General features: G+C 44.6%; 1 protein-coding gene across 4 annotated transcripts in view; it reads left to right on the top strand.

Moving 5' to 3' along the window:
* The window catches only part of LOC144694053 (leucine-rich repeat-containing protein 31-like), a 109499-nt gene that overhangs the window by 28032 nt on the left and 64247 nt on the right, over positions 1–17220 (top strand). For all 4 annotated transcript variants that reach the window (XM_078564413.1, XM_078564415.1, XM_078564414.1 and 1 more), the window contains exon 3: positions 10331–10567. In XM_078564413.1, the coding sequence (XP_078420539.1) occupies positions 10331–10567 (237 nt within the window). The remainder of the gene's footprint in view (positions 1–10330; positions 10568–17220) is intronic.

The raw sequence follows: 17220 nt of genomic DNA, 5'->3' as shown, positions 1-17220 counted from the left end.
AACTACAGAGGCATGAGGGAGGAGCTGGCCAGAATTGACTGGGAAATGAGCCTAGCAGGAAAGACAGTGGAACAGCAATGGCAGGAGTTTCTGGGAGTAATTTGGGAGACACAGCAAAAATTCATCCCTAGGAAGCAAAAGCATACTCAAGGGAGGACGAGGCAACCATGGCTGACAAGGGAAGTCAGGGACAGCATAAAAGCTAAAGAGAGAGCCTACAATGCAGTGAAGAGCAGTGGGGAACCAGGGGATTGAAAAGCCAACAACGACCACCAGAGGACAACTAAAAAAGAAATAAGGAGGGAGAAGATTAAATATGAGGGTAAACTAGCCAGTAATATAAAAGAAGATTGCAAGAGTGTTTTTAGATATATAAAGGGTAAGAGAGATGCAAAAGTGGACATTGGGCCGCTGGAAAATGACGCTGGAGAAGTAGTAGTGGGGAACAAAGAAATGGCGGAGGAACTGAATAGGTACTTTGCGTCAGTCTTCACGGTGGAAGACACGAGTAATATCCCCAAAGTTCAAGAGAGTCAGGGGGCAGAGATGAGTATGGTGGCCATTACCAAGGAGAAGGTGCTAGGAAAACTGAAAGGTCTGAAGGTGGATAAATCACCTGGACCAGATGGATTACACCCCAGAGTTCTGAAGGAGATAGCTGAAGAGATAGTGGAGGCGTTAGTGGTGATCTTTCAGGAATCACTGGAGTCAGGGAGGGTCCCAGAGGACTGGAAAATTGCTAATGTAACCCTCCTGTTTAAGAAGGGAGTGAGGCAAAAGACGGGAAATTACAGGCCGATTAGCCTGACCTAGCTCGTTGGTAAGATTTTAGAGTCCATTATTAAGGATGAGATTTCAGAATACTTGGAAGTGCATGGTAAAATCGGGCAAAGTCAGCATGGTTTCATCAAGATGAGGTCATGCCTGACAAATCTGTTAGAATTCTTTGAGGAAGTAACGAGTAGGTTAGACAAAGGAGAGCCAATGGATGTTATCTACTTGGACTTCCAGAAGGTCTTTGACAAGGTGCCGCACAGGAGGCTGCTCAGTAAGATAAGAGCCCATGGTGTTCGAGGCATGGTATTAGCGTGGATAGAAGATTGGCTGTCTGGCAGGAGGCAGAGAGTGGGGATAAGGGGGTCCTTCTCAGGATGGCGGCCGGTGACTAGTGGAGTCCTTGGGGGGTCAGTGTTGGGACCACAACTTTTCATTTTATACATTAATGATCTAGATGAAGGAACTGAGGGCATCCTGGCTAAATTTGCAGATGATCCAAAGATAGGTGGAGGGACAGGTAGTATTGAGGAGGCTGGGAGGCTGCAGAAGGATTTGGACAGGTTAGGAGAATGGGCAAAGAAGTTGCAGATGGAATACAACGTGGGCAAGTGTGAGGTCATGCACTTTGGTAGGAAGAATAGAGGCATAGACTATTTTCTAAATGGGGAGAGAATTCAGAAACCTGGAGTGCAAAGGGACTTGGGAGTCCTAGTCCAGGATTCTCTTAAGGTTAACTTGCAGGTTGAGTCGGTAGTTAGGAAGGCAAATGCAATGTTGGCATTTATTTTGAGAGGACTAGAATCTAAAAGCAGGGATGTGCTGCTGAGGCTTTATAAGGCTCTGGTCAGACCACATTTAGAATATTGTGAGCAATTTTGGGCCCCGTATCTCAGGAAGGATGTTCTGGCCCTGGAGAGGGTCCAGAAGAGGTTCACGAGAACGATCCCAGGAATGAAAGGCTTAACATATGAGGAACGTTTGAGGACTCTGGGTCTATACTCGATGGAGTTTAGAAGGATGAGGGGGGGATCTGATTGAAACTTACAGAATACTGAAAGGCCTGGATAGTGCCGACGTGGGGAAGATGTTTCCATTAGTGGGAGAGACTAGGACCCGAGGGCATAGCCTCAGAGTAAAGGGAAGACCTTTTAGAACAAAGATGAGGAGAAACTTCTTTAGCCAGAGTGGTAAATCTATGGAATTCATTGCCACAGAAGGCAGTGGAGGCCAGGTCATTGAGTGTATTTAAGACCGAGATAGATAGGTTCTTGATTGGTAAGGGGATCAAAGGTTACGGGGAGAAGGCGGGAAAATGGGGTTGAGAAACTTATCAGGCATGATTGAATGGCGGAGCAGACTCGATGGGCCGAATGGCCTAATTTCTGTTCCTATATCTTATGGTCTTATAAAAGTGATGGACAAAGAGGGGAGGCAATGGTGTAGTGGCATAGTTGCTGGACTAGTATTCCAGAGACCCAGGGTAATGCTCTGGGGACTTGGGTTTGAATCCTGCTACGGCAGATGGTGAAATTTGAATTCAATAAAAATCTGGAATTAAAAGCCTAATGATGACCATAAGACCATTGTCAATTGTTGTAAAAACCCATCTGGTTCACTAATGTCCTTTAGGGAAGGAAACCTGTCATCCTTACCTGGTCCAGACCCACAGCAATGTGGTTGATTCTGAAATGGCTGAGCCAGACAATCAGTTGTATCAAACAGCTGCAAAATCTGAAAAAAGGAAGGAAACTGGACGGACCACCCGGCATTGGCCAAGGCACTAGAAACAACAACAGCAACCTCGGCCCTGTTGACTCTGCAAACTCCTCCTTACTAACATCTGGGGGCTAGTGCCAAAATTGGGAGAGCAGTCTCACAGACTAGTCAAGCCTGACATAGTAATCCTCACGGAATCATACCTTACAGATAATGTCCCAGACACCACTATCACCATCCCTGGATATGTCCTGTCCCACCGGCAGGACAGACCCAGCAGAGGTGGGGCACAATAGTATACAGTCGGGAGGGAGTTGCCCTGGGAATCCTCAACATTGATTCCGGACTCCATGAAGTCTCATGGCATCAGATCAAACATGGGCAAGGAAACCTCCTGCTGATTACTACGTACTGCCCTCCCTCAGCTGATGAATCAGTGCTCCTCCATGTTGAACACCACTTGGAAGAAGCACTGAGGGTGGCAAGGGCGCAGAATGTACTCTGGGTGGGGGACTTCAATGTCCATCATCAAGAGTGGCTCAGTAGCACCACTGCTGACCGAGCTGGCGAGTCCTAAAGGACATAGCTGCTAGACTGGGTCTGCGGCAGGTGGTGAGGGAACCAACAAGAGAGAAAAACATACTTGACCTCATCCTCACCAACCTGCCTGCCGCAGACGCATCTGTCCATGACAGTATTGGTAGCAGTCATAGAGACGAAGTCCCGGCCTTCACATTGAGGTTACCCTCCATCATGTTGTATGGCACTACCAACGTGCTAAATGGGATAGATTTTGAACAGATTGAACAACTCAAGATCTGTGCAAGTGGCCTCAAGATGGTGAGGGCCGAGGAGGCAGTCCCCAGAGGAAATGAGGCCAGATGGAGGCGTGTGAGAGAGAATGAGTAGTGATGTCCCTTGAGCTGGCAGTGAGTGAGATGCCAGTGAATGTGTGATGGGCTTGTGAGTGTGTGAGTCTAGAGTGATGAGATGGTTGCCTTACCCTGGCTGCACAGATGAGATCATTCATCCTCTATCTGCATTGGATGGCCAACCTCTTCTATGCAGCATTGGCACTGATCACCACTGCCGCCACCTCCCAAACCTGGTTGGTCACGCTATTCTCCATCCTGCGGCCGGAGCGGGGGTAGAGGACATTGCAACAGGCCTCCACAATGTCCAAATGGCATTCCACTGATATGCCACTAAACCTGGGGGCTGCCTTTTTGTCTTTCATGGACACCTTCCCTGCAGTAGTCATGGGCTAGAAGTGCCGAGATGTGTGCGCGCATCTGGACTTTATGGCGGCCGGCGTGATGAATGAGTGAGTTGATGGCGTGGCAGGAGAATGAGAGCCTACTTGACATCGAAACGACGTGTTTACCGGGGTGTGTTTCTTGGGAATGCCTAACTAATGCGGCGGGTTTGGGACGATACGGTGTGAAACCCGCCATTGCAACCGGTGGGTAAAATGTCGTTTTACCTGCTCCCTACCGCACTCAGTGCAAATCTGGGACAGTTCTGCCCAGTACCAGCTTGGATTCAAGTATTGGCATAAGGTTGGAAACATCATTTTTTTCAGACTGGAGGATGGTCGGCAATAGTGTTTCTCAAGGATCATTGCTGGCACCACTTTTTGTTTATGAATAAATAACTTGGACATTGAAATGCTGAATAAAATTTCAAAATTTGCCAATGATGCCAATGTTGAGAGGTGTGACAAATAGAGAAGTTCATACCAGTCGACTGTAACAAAACATAGGCCAGAAGAATGAGCAGACAAGTGGCAGATGGAAGTTCAGACGCATTTCAGAGGAGATGCCAGTGAGAGCGGTATTAAAGGGCGCGAGAAACAGAGTCCGAGACCGGAGAGGAGAGGCGTTACCCTCAGGACCTTCAGGCAGTGGAGTTCAAAGTGACGTCACTATTCAAAAAGTGACGTGATGCAGGGGAGGCAGCTGATTGGTAAGTAGAGTCAGGTGAGTACTTCTACTTTTTCTACTAATTAAATTGCTGCCATATATTAGCTTAAACAAAGTAAGGTGTGGACTTTGGACTGTAGTGGAGTGTTTGGAGTGGAATAAGGCCCCTAGTGTAATTAGTATTCTTTAAAGAGAGTAACTAATGAGCTTAATCTAAAGGAAAGTCATGTCAGCAGAGCTCGCACCCGTGATATGCATCTCCTGTGCTATGTGGGAAGTCAAGGGCACTTCCAGTGTCTCTGGCGACCATGTGTGCAGGAAGTGTGTCCAGCTGCAGCTACTGGCTAACCACATTTTGGAGCTGGAGCTGTGGGTGGATTCACTGTGGAGCATCCGCGATGCTGAGATTGTCGTGGACAGCACGATCAGTGAGGTGGTCACACCGCAGGTAAAGACTCCACAGGCAGAAAGGGGATGGGTGACCACCAGGCAGAGTAGAGGAAGGCAGGTAGTACAGGAGTCCCCTGTGGCCATCCTCCTCTCTAACAGATATACCGTTTTGGATACTGTTGGGGGAGACGACTTCTCAGGGGAAAGCAGCAGGAGCCAAGTCCATGGCACCACAGGTGGCTCTGCTGCACAAGAGGGGAGAAAGAAGAGTGGCAGGGCTATACTGATAGGGGATTCAACAGTAAGGAGAACAGATAGGCATTTCTGCGGTCGCAAAAGAGACTCCAGGGTGGTATGTTGCCTCCCTGGTGCCAGGGTCAAGGATGTCTCGGAGAGGCTGCAGAGCATTCTGAAGGGGGAGGGTGAACAACCAGTGATCGTGGTCCATATTGGTACCAACGACATAGGACCTCATCCTTTTTTTTAACCTACAAGCTGAATATAGGGAGTTAGGATGTAAATTAAAATGTAGGACCTCAAAGGATTGCTCAGGGTTACTACCAGTGCCACATGCTAGCGAGAGTAGAAATAACACGATATATCAGGTGACTACATGGCTGAAGAAATGGTGTAGGGGGGAAGGATTCCTGGGGCATTGGGACCGGTTCTGGGGAAGGTGGGACCAGTACAAATAGGACAGGTTGCACCTGGGCAGGACCGGGACCAATGTCCCCGGGAGGGCGTTTGCTTGTGCTGTCTGGGAGGGTCTAAACTAGAATGGCAGGGGGATGGGAACCTGAGCAGGGAGACAGAGGAAGGAGAAATAAGGATAGAAACGAAAGATGGAAAAGTGGAAGGCAGAAAAAACAAGGGCAAAAAACAAATGGGGTCATAGTGCAAAATAAAGCTAAGATGACTAATAAGGTTAAAAAGACAAGCCTAAAGGCATTGTATCTTAATGTGCGGAGCATTCACAATAACGTAGATGAATTAATAGTGCAAATAGATATAAACAGTAATGATATACTTGCAATTATGGAGACATGGCTGCAGGGTGACCAAGGATGGGAACTGAACATCCAGGGGTATTCAATATTTAGGAAGGACAGACAACTAGGGAAAGGAGGTGGGGTAGCATTGTTAGTAAAGGAGGAAATCAATGCAATAGTGAGGAAGGATATTGGCTCAGAAAATCATGATGTGCAATCTGTTTGGGTGGAGATAAGAAACACCAAGGGGCAGGAAACATTGGTGGGGATTGTCTATGGGCCCCCAAACAGTAATGGAGATGTAAGAGAAGGCATTAAACAGGAAATTAGAGATGCACACAATAAGACAAATGTAGGTCCCTTACAGTCAGAAATGAGGGAAATTATAATGGGGAACAAAGAAAGCACAAGAATTGAACGCATATTTTGGTTCTATCTTCACAAAAAAGGACACACATAATTTCCCAGAAATGTTAGAGAATCAAGGGTCTAGTGAGAGGGAGGAATTGAAGAAAATCAGTATTAATTAAAAGATGGTGCTCGAGAAATTAATGGGGTTAAAGTCTGAAAAATCCCCAGGGCCTGATAATCTACATCCCAGAGTACTAAAAAGTGGCCCTGGAAATATTGGATGCATTGGTGGTCATCTTCCAAAATTCTATAGACTCTGGAGCAGTTCCTACAGACTGGAGGGTGAAAAATGTAACCCCACTATTTAAAAAAGGAGGGAGAAAAAACAGCGAATTACAGACCAGTTAGCCTAACATTAGTTGGGGAGAAAATGCTAGAATCTATTGTAAAAGACATGGTAACAGATCACTTGGAAAGCATTAACAGGGTTAGACAAAGTCAGCATGGGTTTATGAAAGGGAAATCATGCTTAACTAATCTACTGGAGTTTTTTTTGAGAATGTAACGAGTAGAATAGATAAGGGAGAACCAGAGGATGTGATGTATTTGGATTTCAAGAAGGCTTTTGATAAGGTTCCACATAAGAGACTAGTGGGCAAAATTAAAACACATGGGATTGGGGGTAATATACTGGCATGGATTGAGAATTGGTTGATAGACCAGAAACAGAGAGTGGGAATAAATGAGTCTTTTTCCACGTGACATGCGGTAAATGGTGATGTACCACAGGGATCAACGCAAAACTGGGCGGGGTTGTGAGGAGGATGCATGGAGGCTTCAGGGCAATTTAGACAAGTGTGTGTAGGCAAACATGTGGCAGATGCAGTATAACATAGATAAATGTGAAGTTATACGCTTCGGTGTGAAAAACAAAGGCAGAATATTATTTAAAAGATGATATATTGGGAAATGTGGATGTACAAAAGGACCTGGGTGTCCTTGTACACCAGTCAATGAAAGTAAATAGGCAGGTGCAATAAGCAATTAGAAATGCCAATGGTATGTTGGCCTTCATTGCAAGAGGATTTGAGTTCAGAAGTAGGGGGATGTCTTACTGCAGCTATACAGGGACTTGGTGAGACCACACCTGGAGTATTGTGTGCAGTTTTGGTCTCCCTAACTAAAAAAGGATATATTTGCCATAGAGGGAGTACAGCGAAGGTTCATCAGACTAATTCCTGGGATGGCAGGATTGTCGTACGAGGAGAGACTCTCCCACAAGGGGAAACATCCTTTCAGCATCCACCATGTCAAGTCCCCTCAGGATCTTGTAAGTTTCAATAAGGTCACCTCTCATTCTTTTAAACTCCAATGTGTACAGGCCTAACCTACTCAACCTCCCCTCACAAGAAAATCCCTCCATACCTGGGATCAATCTCGTGAACCTTCTCTGGACTACCTCCAATGCCAGAATATCTTTCCTTAGATAAGGGGACAAAAACTGTTCACAGTATTCTAGGTGTGGTCCAACTAGTGCCTTGTATAGTTTCAGCAAGACTTCCCTATTTTTATTCTCCATTTCCCTTGTAATAGAGGCCAACATTCCATTTGCCTTCCCTATTAACCACTGACCTTGTATGTTAGTTTTTTGGGATTCATGCACGAGGACTCCCAAATCCCTCTGTTTTGTAGCTTTCTGCAGTCTTTCTCCAGGTAAATAATATTCAGCTCCTCTATTCTTCCTGCCAAAGTGCATAACCTCACATTTTCCCACATTATATTCCATCTGCCAAGTCTTTGCCACTCATTTAACCTGTCTATATTCCTTTGCAGACTCTTTGTGTCATTCTCACCACTTGCCTTCCCAACTATTTTTGTGTCATCCACAAACTTGGCAATAGTACATTCATTTCCCTCATTAATATATATTGTAAATAATTGTGGCCCCAGCACTGATCCCTGTGGCACTCCACTAGTTACAGGTTGCCATCCTGAAAATGCCCCCCACTTGTCCCAAGTCTCTGTCTTCTATTAGTTAGCCAATCCTCTATCCATGCTAATATACTACCCCTAACACTATGGGCTCTTATTAAGTAGCCTTATGTGCGGTACCTTATCAAACACCTTTTGGAAGTCCAAATATATTACATGTACTGGTTCTCCTTTATTTATCCTGATTTTTATCTCCTCAATGAATTCTAATAAATTTGTCAGGCATGATCTCCCCCCTCATGAAGCCATGCTGACTCTGCTATATTATATTATGTATTTCTAAATGCTCTGCTATTACATCCTTTATAACAGACTCTCACATTTTCCCAATGACAGATGTTAAGTTAACTGGCCTATAGTTACCGTTTTTTTTTTTGTCTCCCTCCCTTTTTGAATAAGGGTGTTACATTGACAGTTTTCTAATCTTCTGGGACTTTTCCAGAATCTGAGGATTCTTGGAAGATTACTACTAGTGCGTCCACTATTTGTGTAGCTACTTCCTTTAATATCCTAGGATGCAACCCATCAGGTCCATGGGACTTATCAGTCTTTAGCCCCATTAGTTTCCCTAGTACTTTTTCTCTAGTGATAGTTATTGTATTTATTTCCTCCACCCTTTTGCCCCTTGATTATTTAGGACGTTAGGTATGCTATTGGTGTCGTCTACGATGAAGACTAATGCAAAGTATTTATTCAACTCCTCTGACATTTCCTGGTCTCCCATAATTATTTCCCCAGCCTCATTCTCTAAAGGGGCCTATGTTCATTTTGGCCTCTCTCTCTTTTTCATACATTTAAAGAAGCTCTTACTGTCTGTTTTTATATTACTTGCTAGTTTACCCTCAAAGTTTATTTTCTCCCTCTTTATTATTTTTTTGGTCATTTTTTGTTGGTTTTTAAAACTTTCCCAATCCTCTGACTTACCGCTAATCTTTGCCACGTTGTATTTCTTTCAATTTGATACTTCCCTTAACATCCCCTGGTTAACCATGGTTAGTTTATCCCCTTCCTGCATCCTGTTAGCTAACCAATCCTCTAACATTGCTAATGTTACCCCTACGCCATGAACTCTGATTTTGCATAGTAGCCTTTGATGTGGCACCTTGTCAAATGCCTTTTGGAAATCTAAGTACAGCACATCCACAGGTTCCCCTTTACCCACATTGCTTCTTACTTCCTCAAAGAACTCCAATAAATGAGTCAAACATGATTTCCCTTTCACACAATCGTGTTGGCTCTGCCTGATTGCATTGAGATTTGCTAAGTGCCTCACTATAAGCTCCTTCCTAATAGGTTCCAGCAATTTCTCTGACAGATGTTAAGCTAACTGGCCTGTAGTTTCTTGCTCTGTCTCCTTTCTTGAATAGAGGAGTCACATTCACCAATTTCCAATCTGATGGGACCTTTCCAGAATCTAGGGAATTTTGGAAAATTAAAACCAATGCATCTATTATCTCAGCAGCCACTCCTTTTGAGACTCTAGGATGAAGTCCATTAGAACCTGGGGACTTATCACCTTTTAGGTCTAATAATTTTCTTAACACCCTTTCCCTGGAGATTGTAATTGTTTTAAGTTCCTCCCTCCCTTTCACCTCCTGATTCACAAATAACATCCCAGAAATAATTGTATCTTCTGCAGTGAAGACAGATGCAAAATGTCTTCATTTCACGTGTCATTTCCTTATTTTCCATTATTAATTCCACATTCTCATTCTCTACAGGACCAAAATTCATTTCACTTACTCTTTTCCTTAAACACCTGTAGAAACTCTGGTTTTATATTTCCAGCTAGCTTTCTCTTGTACTCTAATTTCTCAACTCATATTAATCTTTTAGCCTTTCTTTTCTGTTCTTTATATTTTGTCCAATCTTCTGACTTGCCACTCATCTTTGCGGAATTATACGCTTTTTCTTTCAATTTGATACTATCCTTAACTTCTTTAGTTAGCCACGGACAGTGTGTCCTTCCCTTAGTCATCTTTCTTTCTCACAGGAAACACCCCCCTCCACTCCCCCTCTCCACCCCCACAAAACCATTCTTGGAGTGAGCGCAGATATTTATTGTTGATGATATGTAACTAAAGGGGACTTGACAAGCATGCCCGATCTCATCCCCTTGCCTTTGTTTTGCCAAGTGTTGAGTGAAAGTGCAGGTGAATCTCTAATGTGGAAAATCGTTGTATTTCTTTCTAGGTTCCAAACTACACAGTGATGAAATCAATACAAAGCATTCAAAGTCTCCCTTTGATCTGATTGTGAACCAGATCTGGAGGAGTAAATCTTTTGCAGAGAGATGGCCACAATCTTCAATATCTCGCTTCTTTAAGGCGCCTGAGAGTTCTAATGAAGCTGCCTGTGTCACAGAAAATCAGAAATTGGGGAAACCATCACTGGATTCAGGAAATAAAGAGAATGTTTCAAAGATATCAGGTAACCATAAATGTAGTCATTTTGTCATCTGAGGTCTTGATACATTAAAAAACTGAAGAAGAAAAAATCTCCTAGGCATGAATGATGTCGACTGTGGTTGAAATCTGAAGGACACTCACTGTGTAGATGTAAGATTCTTTGCACGTTTGGAAGCCAATAGCTGCAGGGTCCCTAATTAACACATTCTGCCTATCAAATCTGTGCCGGAGTTCCGGGTCATTAACAGTAATGTAAAGAAGCTCTTCCTTGTATATCCCCTCTGCATCTCTGCTAAAACCTTAAATCCATGTTGACATCTCATTTTTTAGGTATGCCTGGCGCTGCTCCTGGCATGTTCACCTGCACTCTTTATTGAACCAGGATGGTTCCTGGCTTGATGGGACTGGTAGACTGGGAGATTTGCTGGGCCATGAGATCACAGATTGTGGTTAAATACAGTTTTGATGCTGCTGATGGCCCACGGTGCATCATGGATGTTTTGAGTTGCTTTATCGCATTTAGCACAGTGATAGTGCCACACAAACGATGAGGGTGAAGATAGCACTTCGTCTCCACAAGAAGTATACATTGGTCACTCCTAACATTACTGCGATGGACAGATACATCAGGATTGGTGCGGATGAGGTCATGTAGATTGATTTTTCCCTCTGGGTGGTCCTCTCGCCATACTGCCAGGCAGTTATGTCATTCATCGCCCGACCAGTTCAGTGCTACCATTCTGGGTACTGAACGTGGAATGCTCCCACCCAGTGTACACTGTGCCCCTGTGTAACCTCAGTGCTTCCTCCAAGTGATGTTTAGCATGTAGGAATACGGATTCATCAGCTGTGGGAGGACATCCCCTCTTTCCAACACAGCAATGGCACTCCCAGTCAGCACTGCCACTCCACCTCCTTTTTCTCATTCCCTATCTTTTCCGAACACTTTGTATCTTTGAACATTAAGTGCCCACTCCCTCACCATTTGTAAACCAATTTCTGTCATTGCCACTACGTCATATTGTACTACCATACCCCCATGCCGCCGTGCCCCCATGCCGCCGTGCCCCCATGCCGCCGTGCCCCCATGCCGCTGTGCCCCCATGCCACCGTGCCCCCATGGCTATTTGTGTTTGTTGCTCATCAGTCTTTTCCATAACAATAGACAGGTCGAGTGAGTGGGCATAAACTTGGCAGATGGAGTTTAATGTAGGAAAGTATGAGGTCATGCACTTTGGTAGGAAAAATCAAAAGGCAGACTGTTATTTAAATGGAGAGACATTCCAAAAAAGTGCAGCACAGAGGGATCTGGGTGTTCTTGTGCATGAAACACAAAAAGTTTAGGAGTTAACTTATCAAGAACGGCTAAACAAGTTAGGCCTTTAGAGTTTAGAAGAATGCGGGGTGATCTTATTGAAACGTACAAGATTCTTAGGGGCTTGACAGGGTAGATGTTGAGAAGATGTTTCCACTAGTGGGGGAATCTTGAACTAGGGGACAGAGTTACAGAATAAGGGGTCACTCGTTAAACTGAGATGCGAAGGAATTTCTTCTCTGAGGGTAGTGAACACCTGGAATTCTCTACCTCAGAGAGTTGTGGAGGCTAGATCACTGAACGTATTTAAAGAGGAAATAGATAGATGTTTGAAGTATCAGGAGCTGAGGACTATGAGGAAATGACACGAAAGAGGAGTTGAGGTCTGGGGGAGATCAGCCATGCTCTTATTGATGGCGGGTCATGCTTGAGGGGCCGAATGGTCTAATTCTGCTCCTATTTCTTATGTCCTTATGCACCTTCAAAATCAACTGAACTCAAACAGCTTCCAGGATCAAACTGCTGTCTGTCTTCTACTGTGTGTGTCTGTGAGAGGGACCTGCCTCTCTGGACCCCTGTTGCTAGGCAACAGCACTTTTTTCTACTTTTGTGTTTGCTTAACTTCTTAAGTCATAACTCTCATTAGAAATACAAGCATCTTTTTAAAGTGACACTAAAACTCAGTTTGACCTTTTCTTAACACACAGATACAGAATACAAATCAAACTTTAAAGCTAAAACTCATTCCTAACAGCCACAAATACAAATTTAACTTACATAAACTAGCTCTATTTGCTAACGGGTTCAAGAATGCAGCTCACCACTACCACCACCTGCAGGGCAATTGGAAATGGGCAATAAATGCTGGCCTAGCCAGTGACACCCACATCCCATGAACGAATAAAAAAGATACAAAATCGTGAGAGATCTGGACAGAATAGATAGGGAAACGCTATTGATAAAAGTTTACCGCAACGTCCTTGTTCTGTATTCTGTGCCCCTATTAATAAAGCTTAAAATGCCTTACGCTTTATTAACAATTCTCTCAACTTGCCGTCTTTAATGATTTATGCACATATATACCCAGGTCCTCTGCTCCTGTATCCCCTTTATAATTGCACCCTTTATTTTATATTGTCTCATTCTTCCAACCAAAATGACTCACTTCACACTTCTCTATTAAATCGATCGCCCATTCCATCAATCTGTCTGTTTTTCAATTCATTCACAGGATGTGGGCATCATTGTCTAGGCCATCATTTATTGCCCATCCCTAATTGCCCTTGAGAAGGTGGTGGTGAGTTGCCTTCTTGAACTGCTGCTGTCTATGTGCAGTTGGTACACCCACAGTGCTATTAGGGAGCCCCTGAATTTTGACCCAGCAACGCTGAAGGAACAGTGATAGAGTTTCAATCAGGATGGTGTGTGGCTTGGAGGGGAAATTGCAGATGCAGTGTTCCTGTGCATCTGCTGTCCTGTCCTTCTAGATGTTAGAGATCATGGGTTTGGAAGGTGCTGTCGAAGCATCATTGGTGAGTTGCTGCAATGCATCTTGTAGATGGTACATGCTGTTGCCATGGTGAGTCGGTGGTGGAGGGAGTGAATGTTGAATGTGGTGGATGTGGTACCAGTCAAGTGGGCTACTTTGTCCTGGATGGTGTCGAGCTTCTTGTGTTGTGGGAGCTGCACTCATCCAGGCAAATGGGGAGTATTCCATCACACTCCTGACATATTCTTTGTAGATGGTGGACAGGCTTTGGGAGGCGAGGAATTCACCGTGGAATTCCCAGCCTCTGACATGCCTTTGTGGCCACAGTTATTTTTATGGCTGGTCCAGTTCAGTTTCTGGTCAATGGTAAACCCCAGGATGTTGATACGTATGAATTAGGAACAGGAGTTGGTCACTTGGCCTCTCAAGCCTGCTCCACCATTCAATAAGATCGTGGTTGATCTGGTTGTAACCTCAACCCCACGTTCCCACCTACCCCTGATAACGTTTCACCCCCTTGTTAATCAAGAATCTATCTAGCTTTGCCTCAAAAATACTCAAAGTCTCTGCTTCCACTGCCTTTGAGGAAGAGAGTTCCAAAGACTCATGACCCTCTGAGAGAAAAAACTTTTCCTCATCTCCGTCTTAACTGAGCGACCCCTTATTTTTAAACGCAGACCCCTAGATCTAGATTCTCCCACGAGAGGAAACATCCTCTCCACATCCACCCTGTCAAGACCCCTCAGGATCTTAAAGGTTTCGATTAAGTCACCTCTTACTCTTCCAAATTCCAGTGGCTACAAACCTAGTCTGTCCAACCTTTCCTCATAAGACAATCCACCCATTACTGGTATTAGTTTGGTAAATCTTCCCTGAACTGCTTCTAATGCGTTTAAATCTTTCTTTCAATAAGGAGACCAATACTGTACACAATACTCCAGATGTGGTCTCACCTGTGCCCTATACACCTGAAGCATAACCTCCCTACTTTTGTAATTGATTTCCCTCACAATAAATGATAACATTCTATTTGCTTTCCTAATTACCTGCTGTGCCTGCATACTAGCCTTTTGTGATTCATGCACTAGGACACCCAGATCCCTCTGAATTTCAGGGCTCTACAATCTCTCACCATTTAGATAATAAGCTTTTTTATTCTTCCTGCCCAAGTGGACAATTTCACATTTTCCCACATTATACTCCATTTGCCATATCTTTGCCCATTCACTTAACCTATCTATGTCCCCTTGCAGCGTCCTTGTGTCCTCTTCACAACTTACTTTCCTACCTAACTTTGGTCATTACTTGGCACTTGTGTGGCATAAATATAAATTGCCCTTGCCAGCCCAAGCTTGAATGTTGTCTAGGTCTTGCTGCATATCTGAGGAGTTGCTAATGGTGCTGAACATTGTGCAATCATCAGCAAACATCCCCACTTCTGTACTGGAACAGTTTGGCTAGAGATGCGGCCAGGTCTGGAGCACAAGTATTCAGTATTATTGCCGGAATATTGTCAATACCCAAAGCCTTTGCAGTATCCAGTGCCTTCAGCCATTTCTTGACATCACTTGGAGTGAATCGAATTGGCTGAAGACTGGCATCTGTGATGCTGGGGACCTCCGGAGGAGGCTGAGATGGATCATCCACTCGGCGCTTCTGACTGAAGATGGCTGCAAATGCTTCAGGCTTATCTTTTGCACTGCTGTGTTGGGCTCCCCTATCATTGAGGTTGGGGATATTTGTGGAGACTCCACCTCCAGTGAGTTGTTTAATTGTCCACCACCATTCAGGACTGGATGTGGCAGGACTGCACTGCTTAGATCTGATCCATTGGCTGTGGGATCGCTTAGCTATGTCTGTTGCATGCTGCCTTCAGCAAATGTAACCCCACTATTTAAAAAAGGCGGGAGAGAAAACAGAGAATTACAGACCAGTTAACAAAACATCAGTCGTGGGGAAAATGCTAAAGTCTATTATAAAAGACGTGGTAACAGAACACTTGGAAAGCATTAACGGGATTAGACAAAGTCAGCATGGGTTTATGAAAGGGAAATCATGCTTAACTAATGTACTGGAGTTTTTTGAGGATGTAACTAGTAGAATAGCTGAGGGAGAACCAGTGGATATGATATATTTGGATTTCAAGAAGGCAATTGATAAGGTCCCACATAAGAGACTAGTGGGCAAAATGAAAGCACATGGGATCGAGGTAATATACTGGCACGAATTGAGAATTGGTTGATTGACCGGAAACAGGGTAGGAATAAATGGGTCTTTTTCCAGGTGGCAGACGGTGACTAGTGGTGTACCACAGAGATCAGTGCTTGGGCCTCAGCTATTCATGATATATATAAATGACTTGGATGAGGGATTTCCAAATTTTCTGATGATACAAAGCTGGGCGGAGTTGTGAGGAGGATGCAAGGAGACTTCAGGGCAATTTAGACAAGTGGTGTGTGGGCAAACACATGGCAGATGCAATATAACGTGGATAAATGTGAAGTTATACACTTCGTTGTGAAAAACAGAAAGGCAGAGTATTATTTAAATGGTGATATATTGGGGAATGTGGATGTACAAAGGGATCTGGGTGTCCTTGTACACCAGTCAATGAAAGTAAACAGGCAGGTGCACTAGCAATTAGGAAGGAAAATGGTATTTTGGCCTTCATTGCAAGAGGATTTGAGTTCAGAAGGAGGGATGTCTTACTGCAGTTATACAGGGCCTTGGTGAGGCCACACCTGGAGTATTGTGTGCCTCCCTACCTAAGAAAAGATATACTTGCCATAGAGAGAGTGCAGCGAAGGTTCACTAGGCTGATACTGGGGATGGCAGGATTGTTGTATGAGGAGAGATTGGTTCGACTGGGCCTATATTCACTAGAGTTTAGAAAGATGAGAGGGGATGTAATTGAAATGTATAAAATTCTAACCGGGCTAGACAGACTGGATGCAGGGAAGATGTTTCACCTGGTTGGGGAGTCTAGAACCAGGGGCCACAGTCTCAGGATACGCGGTAGGCTATTTAGGATTGAGATGAGGAGAAATTTCTTCACTGAGGGTGGTGAACTGTGGAATTCTCTACCACAGAGGCTGTGGAGGCCAAGTCACTGAATATATTCAAGAAAGAAATTGATAGTTTTTTGGATATTAGGGGCATCAAGGGGTATGGAGAGAAAGTGGGAGTATGGCATTGAGATAGAGGATCAGCCATGATCATAATGAATGGTGGAGCAGCTCGAAGAGCCAAGTGGCCTACTCCTGCTCCTAATTTCTATGTTTCTAAATAGTCTTGAGTTGTAGCTTCACCAGGTTGACACCTCATTTTTAGGTATACCTGGTGCTGCTCCTGGCATGTCCTTCTGCACTCTTCATTGCTTCAGGAGTCACGGCTTGATGGTAATGGTAGAGTGGGGGATATGCCGGGCCATGAGGTTACAGATTGTGTTCGAGTGCAATTCTGCTGCTGCTGATGGCCCACAGCGCCTCATAGATGCCCAGTTTTGAGTTGTTACATTTGTTTGAAATCTGTCCCATTTAGCACGGTGTTAGTGCCACACAACACGATGGAGGGTATCCTCAATGTGAAGGTGGGATTTCGTCTCCACGATGACTGTGCGGTGGTCACTCCTACTGATACTGTCATAGACAGACGGATCTGCAGCAGGCAGGTTTGTGAGGATGAGGTCAAGTGTGTTTTTCCCTCTTGTTGGTTCCCTCGGCACCTACTGCAGACCCAGTCCAGCAGCTCTGTCCTTTAGGACTGGGCCAGCTCGGTGCTGGTGAGCTACACTTGGTGATGGACATTGAAGCCCCCTACACTGAGCATGTTCTGCACCCCTGGCACCCTCGGTGCTTCTTCCAAGAGGTGT

This window comes from Cetorhinus maximus, chromosome 19 (assembly GCF_964194155.1).
Source record: "Cetorhinus maximus chromosome 19, sCetMax3.hap1.1, whole genome shotgun sequence".
NCBI classification, from domain to species: Eukaryota; Metazoa; Chordata; class Chondrichthyes; order Lamniformes; family Cetorhinidae; genus Cetorhinus; species Cetorhinus maximus.
Note: the sequence above shows the minus strand (reverse complement) of the source record. Positions and strands in the feature narration are given on the sequence as shown.